Source organism: Lepisosteus oculatus, chromosome 2 (assembly GCF_040954835.1).
Source record: "Lepisosteus oculatus isolate fLepOcu1 chromosome 2, fLepOcu1.hap2, whole genome shotgun sequence".
Taxonomy (NCBI): Eukaryota; Metazoa; Chordata; class Actinopteri; order Semionotiformes; family Lepisosteidae; genus Lepisosteus; species Lepisosteus oculatus.
In genome coordinates, this window is record NC_090697.1 from 18,002,880 (window position 1) to 18,011,852 (window position 8,973).

Sequence of the window (8,973 nt, forward strand, 5' to 3'; positions counted from 1 at the left end):
TTTTCTATGTTTTAGAAATTAGAATGGTGATGTGTGAATCACTGTAATTTCAAAGTTTTGCTTAACATAAAACAACAAAAAAACAATTAGCTTCAAACATGGAACCAGCAGAAAACTCCTCTTACTTAAAAACACAAGATCTGTTAAACAATTAATACACTGAGTTTGAAAATAAAAATGTGAAAAAACTTTAATTTCACAAGGTTTTAAAAGGATTGCTGTTTTATACCGAGAGACATTAAAAACACCATACATAAATTACTACCAAAACCTGTGGTTTCTGTTGTTTTTAATGCCTTTCAATATATTAAACATAATCACTTTCATCATTACAGTTATAATAAAATATTCCTTAAAAGGAACAGACAAAAAAGGAAATGAAAAATCTTAGCTGTTAACCATAAAGTTGAATAGAGCAGTATCTGCAATACCTCCCAAAGAACAATAATCCTTGAACCTTCATTGTTACAAATAGGTTTATTTGTTTACAACAACAAAAAACTTTCTACTAAAAAAAATGGAGGAAGGCAATCATATAATACTTCATATTTCTTCTAGCCAATTAAGTGAAAGCTACTAGGCATTCGACACCAAAATGTTTTTCAGTGAGTTGCTAGAGGAGTAATGAGTGCTGCACTTTTAGCCTTTGTTAACATTGATGTTGCAAAAATCTTCTATTCATCATTGGCACATTTTTTTACAACTATGGCCAACACAATATATCTTTGCATACATAATAATAATTTGTCTTTTGGCATTTCCATTCAATACATTTTCAATTTACGCATGTTCACATTCAAAGAAAACCACTTCTTTTTTACATGAAGTCATCAGAATCATATCCATCCTGCAGAAAATAAAAAAAACAGACATTTAAGGCCTGGTTAAAGAACTCACAAAACCTAAACAGAGATATCCACTTTTTAACGACAACTATTTAAAATCCAACAAATCATCATCTGATACTAAGAGATAAAAGTGGAAAGGATGGCAGTTTCAGTGTATTATCTATTAGGTAGACCTCTTGACAAGGCATCTAACAGAGACATTAATGAGCCTAACCTGAGCGGAGAAATAACGTTTTAACATGATCAAGCTGGTGCTTCCATTCTTTCTGAGAGGATTGTCATGCGGTTATAAATGTTAGTCTACAAAAAACACCTTACCTGTACTTTGTTTAGAATAAAAAGTGAACATATTCTTGAAAAGAAAACTTAATTGGAAAATAAATCAAACACTATTAAACCTCTTCAACCAAACATAAGGTTCTTCAATATATCCAAATGTGTAACATTAATTCCCACAAAGACCTGATAGGCCCTTACACAGATACTACATACCTCATTTGTAGTCATATTGTCTGATTTCATCAGAGATGAGTAACTCCTGAAAAAAAAAAAGCAGTAAAATATTTAATCATCATTGATAAAATAATTTGAACCAAGCCACAAACAATTGTGCAGGGTTTAATAATTGATTTGAGGAGATGGTTCCATAGAACACTATGATTCGAGTCAGGGTATAAAACCAATGTTTATGATTATTAAATAAAAAGGCAAAGAGAAAATTGATATTTGTGGCATTGGGGTGCATATGTGATGATGCGTATAATACTACTCCCATTTAATTTTTCTGAATGAAAAACAATATAAAGTATTTGCAATTAAAACAATTTAAAGACTGATCATATTTTTCAAAACGTGTAAATATTATTCCCTTCTAGAAAGGTTCTGCACATTGTCCTGTTGATAGGAAAATTAGAAGGTAGTCTACATTTTTTAGCATTTAATATATAAAGCAGCAATTTGAATACAAGGAGTAAATGGACAATGTGGCACATCTTATGAGTTTATTAGGAGTATTACTGTAAAGTACTTGACTGTGACAACCGAATAGTACTTTGCTATGACAGAGAAACACTGAGAAAGTTAAGATCCTAAATTATGCAGAGGGCTTTTCACCATTTTGAATATTACAAATTCTTTATGGTGTAAAAAAGCCCTTCTCTTTCACCTGAGTTCTTCCAGTTCCTTTTTCCTCTTCACCTCCTCCTTCTCTTTCCTCTTCATCTCCTGAATCTGCGCTTTCTTCTCATTCCTCTCCTCTCTATCTCGGGCCTCCTTCTCCGCTGCTAGATCAGGGAAACGCTCCTCTTTTGTTTTTTCCAACCGGTTAACAACTTCATTAATTTTCTTCTCTACGGCAATGATCTTCACCTGCAAACAAATATTGTGTATTCACATCTGACAGAAAAGTTCATTTGACTGTACATGGAGAAACGAAAAAATAAACTTTCACTAGGCAGAAACCCAGGCCTGCCAGAATTCTGCCAAAAAAGTTTCCTTTCAAAAAAAACTTTCAAAAATGTTTTCGCAGCACTGTACAGGGGCAATGAAAAGTATTCACCCCCCATGGACTTTTTCACACGTGACTATTTCAATATAGATTCACAATGTATTTATTACATTACATATCCCCAAAGCACAGTAAAGTCCATTATAAAGAAATGTAGAAAATATGGCACAACTGTGAAACGGTGGTGAACAGAGTGTCCTCAAAAACTGAGTATCCAGGTGTGAAGAGCACTAGTCTGGGAGGCCACCAAGAGGCCTGGGACAACTCTAAAGGAATTAGTCTTCCATGGAAAAACTGTGCATATGACAATTGTCTGGGTGCTTCCCAAATTTGTGTTTCATGGAAGAGTGACAAAAAAAATGCATCAAATCTTGACTACACTTTGCATGTGGGAGACTCCAAGACCAAGTAGAAGAAGATTCTATGGTCTGTCGAGACCATGGTGGTATGGTATTCCAGCATCATACCACTGGAATGCTTTGCTGCATCAGGGCCTGGAAGACTTGTGAAGATAGAAGGAAAAATGGATGCAGGAAAGACAGGGAAATCCTGGAGGAGAACCTGCAGCAGTCTGCAAGAGACAGGGGATTTGGGAGAAGATTCATCTTCCTTTAGGATAATGTCCCAATACATACAACCAAAGCCACACTGGAGTGGCTTAAAAAGAAAAAAATGTCAATGTTCTTGAGTGTCCCAGTTAAAGCCCAGATCTCAGTGCAATCAAGAATTACTGTTCACCAACTTTTCCCATTCTGATGGGAGTTTGAGCAAATTTGTGCAGAAGAATGGGCAAAGATTGCAGTGTCCAAATGTGCAAAGCTGGTAGAAATATATCCAAGAAGACTCATGGCTGTAATTTCTGCCAAACGTGCCTCGTGTAAATACTGAACTAAAGGGGGTGAATACTTCTGGAATCAGTTATTTTTGTTTTTTATTTATCATTATTTTAAGAGGATCTGTGGAATTTTGTTTTCACTTGAATTTATTAAACTAGTTTATTTAATAGCTTGCAGCAATGTTACAGGACTAAATGTTTATTCTATTTTTAAACAAGCAAAGCTTAGCACAATAAGTTTTTAAAGTAATGTCAAAACTTGTCGTCAGGCATACATGACATACAACAACATAGAAACAAGGCTCCACGGCCGAAATGTTGTGTTTTCTTTCTTCTCTTTTCAGCATGGAATAAACCTATTACATGTTCCTTATTAGAAACAAATACATCAAGGTATGAAATGTACTGTAAAGCTTCATAGATTAAGTATCAAATTAAGACAGCTTCCATACATCCTCCAAAACAAGCAGTGAAGAAATTACCATTGCATTTTGTTAGGTGCATCCAACAAACAATTCATCCAAGACAAATTTAAAAGAACATTCATTTGACTATGCATTACCTGAAAAAATCTAAATCTCAGATGTAGAAACAAAACATTTTTTATTCATAGAGGTTTCTCTAGTAAGAAACATTAAGTACTAAGATACAGCAACAGTGATGCATCATTTATCACATTTATGCAGGGTTCAGACTTCAATAAAATGACAAATACTATCTTAAAGGGCAACTCCAAGAGCAGCTTTTTTCAGACAAAGGAACAAGTAATAGGTTTATTCCATGCTGAAAAGAGAAGAAAGAAAACACAATGTGCTTTCTTGAACAATATCAGGCCCTCACACCTGAAGAAGGCTCCATGGCCAAATGTTGTGTTTTCTTTCTTCTCTTTTTTGCATAGAATAAACCTATTACATGTTCCTCTGCAGCTGACGCAGCTATCCACCTGAACTTTCTTCAGACAATGCAATTGTAACAGTGTTTTATCACTTGATAAGACTAGGACAATGTAGTGACAAAATTTGAGTACTTGCCTCTTTCTGTCTATGAAAGCCTATTTGGCCTACATCCATATCCCCAGTTTTCTTCAGATTGGCCCATGGTGTATAGACAACATTGATATTGTTCATTTTACACCCTGGCAAAGGAAGAAAACAAATGTCTTTCTTTTCTGGCCAGGTATACCAATGAAGAGATTCATAAGCTTTACATAACTCTTCACATTTCTCATGCAAAAATGTAGGATGAGCCAAAACACATGATAAAACCAAAGCATTTCTGTTAATGAAACCTCACACAAATTTCACAGTTGTGGAAAGAGCAGAAATATCCTAGAGTGCAGGAATAATTAGAAAAAGGTTGAATTCAAAAACAAATCTTGCAGAAACACAGAAATAAAAGACTTGGAAGCCCAATGCTTGGGGGTTTTGTTCAACATTAATAAAAATTATCAGTCTTTCAATAAAAAACGATGGAAATATTAATACTTTAAATACTCATTTTAGCATGTCTTTAAAAAAAAAAGCAAATGGACAAATATTTTTCTTTTTGTAATTCCAAATTTATATAACAGATCAGCTCACTCTTTCCACCCTTGTGCCATACAGCACCTACAGCACATCAGACTGAGGACTCGGGACCACTGTTACTAATAACGCTGCTGGCCCAGGGGCTATGCACCAGGACAAGGTCACCCTGGTTAAATTGCAAGACTACCAATCCCTAACCATACTTGAACACTGCACACGGTCCCTTAGAAGCACTATGTGTATGGTTAAGAATAGATTAAAAGACTTTATAAACATGTCAATCTATTCCAAGAGAATCAGCAAGCATGTTATTTAAAATGAAAACATCCCACTACAGTACCTCTTGCTCGACAGATGAAGCATTACCTTGAATGCTGTTGTTTTTTACAAGCTGTGCACAGTCTATGAGGACTTCTTTTGGTATGTCTTCTATTGTGAGTCCCTGAAATAAAATATATACCTCAGGTATTGTCAACATTTTCACAAGTGCTTTATAACCACTTAAATGCATTAAACAATGTCCATATTCATTCATGTATTCGTATTTCTAATTTTTGAGATTCCTCATTTACAAAGGTAGTTACCAATTCACTCTTAACAGTGTTCAGATGACTTTTTGATTAGTGAATACTGATTGTGCTTTAGTGAGCACACAAACCGACTTCAAAATCCACTTTCTATAAGGTGGCTGAGAGCAGATGCACACATTGTACCTGGAGATTTATCACTAAATCATCAACTTTTAAATATGTCAATCATAATCATAAACTTTGGATTATGTGACCAATTAAGGAGGTGATATGTTAAATTATGCAATTTAGAGATTCTGGACCATAATCAGAGTATCCTTCAGTAAGAAGGGAATAAAGTTCTATTCACTGCACAGATTACTTCCTTCATTCACCAATTACATATAGATGTTGTGTTGTAAATCTTTAGAATTTTCCTTTCCAGGATGAAGCAGGGGTTGTTGTTGTTTCAATAAAAACTATAAGAGACAACCTTACCCTGGCATCACTGAGCCCACTGTGCTCCATAGCTTGGGGAACAGTGGTCACAGTCAGTCTCAACCTTTGATATCTGGATCACAGAACTCATCCTGAACTCTTGGCAAGTGCCTTTGCTGGCTAAACCAGTCCAGAATCCCCTAGAACAAACTAATCCAAACAATAATGGCTTACCTTAGGCATCCTCAAGTACACATGAGCAGAGGAAAGTTTGTCCACATGAAACCTGCAGTCAAGTGAGAAAATAGCTTTAATATCATACTGTAATTTATTTTAACAAGTCTTATACAAATAAGGTTAAAAAAACAGTAACAAAAAGTTCATTATTAATGAAAGCATAATCTACACACACCCCTTGAGAACATTCTGTAATCCACAGCTTCACATGTAGGATATTTTAATTATTTAAGACTTCATAGTAATGAATGAGATCCCTAGCTTTATGTTTTGCCCTCCTAAAGAGAAGAAAGAAAACACGTTTCGGCCGTGGAGCCTTCTTCAGGTGTCTGATGGCCAAATCATGTTTTTTTATTCTCTTTTCTGCATGGAATAAACCTATTACTTGTTCCTTTGCAGCCCACGCATGCTGACACAGCTACCCAAATGAAATATTTAATTTAAGTTTTGTTTCCTAACTCCCAATCTAGAAATACCAATTTTTAACCAACTTGGTTAACCAGAACAAGCCTGTACCATGAGATGAGGCACATAGAGTAACAATTCACACGAGTACTGTCAAGCTCCTCTGTTCAACATGCAAGTCCACAAAACCTACAGCACTTAAAAAAACTACAGCATTCTTAAAGCTCAAACCTGGCCTTCTTCGAACCCACCAGATACAAGTAGTACTGAACCAATTATATGCTAACTCTAAGGTCATGAAACATAGCTGAGATCTCCGACAGGATGAAAGAGGGCCAACTCAAACCAATTTGTTTACAGCTTAAGTCACAACCTTTCCAGACAACCCTGTATGTTGTTCCTAATGTTGAAACATCATTAAATGTTCAGAGTCACCTAGTGGACATACAGTGGCATTAATCATCCACTCCATGAAGCATGTTTTTGTAATGTAGTTTTCTCAGAGTGCCTGCCCTTAAAAGACAGTATTATGAAGTCTGTACTGTGTTATACATATTGTGTAATATATATTATAGTGAAGTGAACCCTTCTAAAGAAATTTACACACATCAGGTGTTAAATGGATAGTGTGAGATTACTGGTTAATGAAAACAAACAAATGACCACTGAAAAATATTATAGGATGTTGGTATCCTATACAGCACATAACACAATTAATGTTTGTGATTTTTGGGTGCAGTATCTCTCCACAAAACAAGACATGAAATCCTACACATGTGAATGTATGAGAGATTTTATCAAAGCATAACTTTTTTGCAGGTTTTGACTATGGACAACATTCAAATCCCACACTCAAATGTTGTTGTTTTTTTGTTCCACAAAATGGAAAGCGTCAAAGCTTAAGGTTTCAGAATATTCCCCAAAACACTGATAATGCATCATAGTAAAAAAAGGCATTCCAAATAACCATTATGCACAAAAGAACATCATTCTCAAGTAGCAAGGCCAATAAGGTAAGTGCTTTCAAGAACTGTGGGTACTTTGTATGTGATACAGGTAGGTGATACTTTGATTAGTGGATAAGCACCACAGTAGTGCCACACCTAGTTGTAACTTTGTTAACTGTTCAGCTGATGTTTCCAAATTCAGAAGGATAATGAACATGCAGTCTTTGCCAGGGCTTAAGGCTTACATTTTCTTTGATGGTATGAATAGAAGTCAGCTTCACATTTCCATTGTCTGCAGGTAATATTTAGAAATCACCCAGGTCTTCCAAATAATAACACAATAACACTGACACAGTAAAGTGAACCAACCATGCACTTAGGAACAAGTAATAGGTTTATTCCATGCTGAAAAGAGAAGAAAGAAAACACAACGTTTCGGCCGTCAGACACCTGAAGAAGGCTCCATGGCCAAAACGTTATGTTTTCTTTCTTCTCTTTTCAGCATGGAATAAACCTATTACTTGTTCCTTTGCAGCCTACGCATGCTGACACAGCTACCCACCTGAACTACTACAACCATGCACTTATCTTTTTATTACATTATTTTAACTGTTCTTTCTGCTCAACAGCTTCTCGTAATATCTGCCTAATGTTAAGAGATCATTTATTATTATTTATCCCTGTGGCATGGCAAAACAATATTCACACTCTCTGACCAGACCCAGGTGTGTGAGAAAAACAGTTAAACTTTCAGTACAAAGTGTCTCACCAAATGTCTTCAGGCCATCCATATTTAATGAGGTCTTCATCTGCCAGAGAATTAGAAAGAAATTATCAAGACTGATCAAGATCAATTATCAGTGATTAAAACTGAAAGTGAACTAATGATGATGCAGGTATTGTATAACTGCGCTATCACATGATTATCACAAAGTACGAAATAATGTACTATCTCGTAACAACGACTGATGTACTATGCCGTAATAATGAGACCATTTTCACGTAATTATGACAAACACGATTTTTTTACATGATGGTAGCAATGCGTTTCCGTTTAAAACAGTACTTACTTTCATATTTATCCTTTCCCATATATATGGTATAAGGAGGTGTGACAACTACAATGAAGAACAGAGAGTACACGTTAAAAGGGAAACATTCCAGGTTAGCTGCAGGTTCTTATAAAGGTCAATGGACTTTGTAAACAACGCCCGAGTTCTTTTATGTTATCTAATTCCCCATTCACTGACGACTTTAAAACATTGATTTCTCTGCTTCATCATTACATTTGTATCCAAATAAATATATCATACTGCTTAACAGAATTTTACTCGCCCATTTTCAGTCACCCGTAACCACTGTTAAAAACACAACACTTATTTTGCGTCGAAAAACATAAGAAAAAAACAAAACAATTTTCCCCAAAAACGAAAGTCTCTTATAACAAAACGAAGAGAAAACAGCTGATGATTTGGTAGTTGAAAAGGCCTACAAAACAACATTCTGTCCTAATGTTATATATATATAAAGGAATATTTCGTATATCCACAATAAAAGAAACACTTACCAGCACTAGTAAAATACAAAACCATGTCGACAATTTCGGTTCTATTAAATTAAATAACGAAAAGGAATAAAACTCAAGCTAAACCAAAAGACTTCACGCTATCGAAACATTTCAGTTCGTCTTTTGCTGACAAAACCGCACTCAAATCCAATAT

General features: G+C 35.2%; 1 protein-coding gene across 1 annotated transcript; it reads right to left on the reverse strand.

The window, feature by feature from the left end:
- Positions 1-458: 458 nt before the first annotated feature.
- On the reverse strand, positions 459-8,973 carry ccdc25 (coiled-coil domain containing 25). Its single transcript, XM_006626086.3, has 9 exons — positions 8,820-8,973; positions 8,323-8,370; positions 8,022-8,061; positions 5,898-5,949; positions 5,083-5,158; positions 4,222-4,325; positions 2,014-2,216; positions 1,341-1,386; positions 459-847 (listed from the first exon to the last, which is right to left on the reverse strand). Exons 1-9 carry the CDS (start codon positions 8,842-8,844, stop codon positions 818-820), a joined length of 624 nt encoding a protein of 207 aa, XP_006626149.1. The 5' UTR covers positions 8,845-8,973; the 3' UTR covers positions 459-817.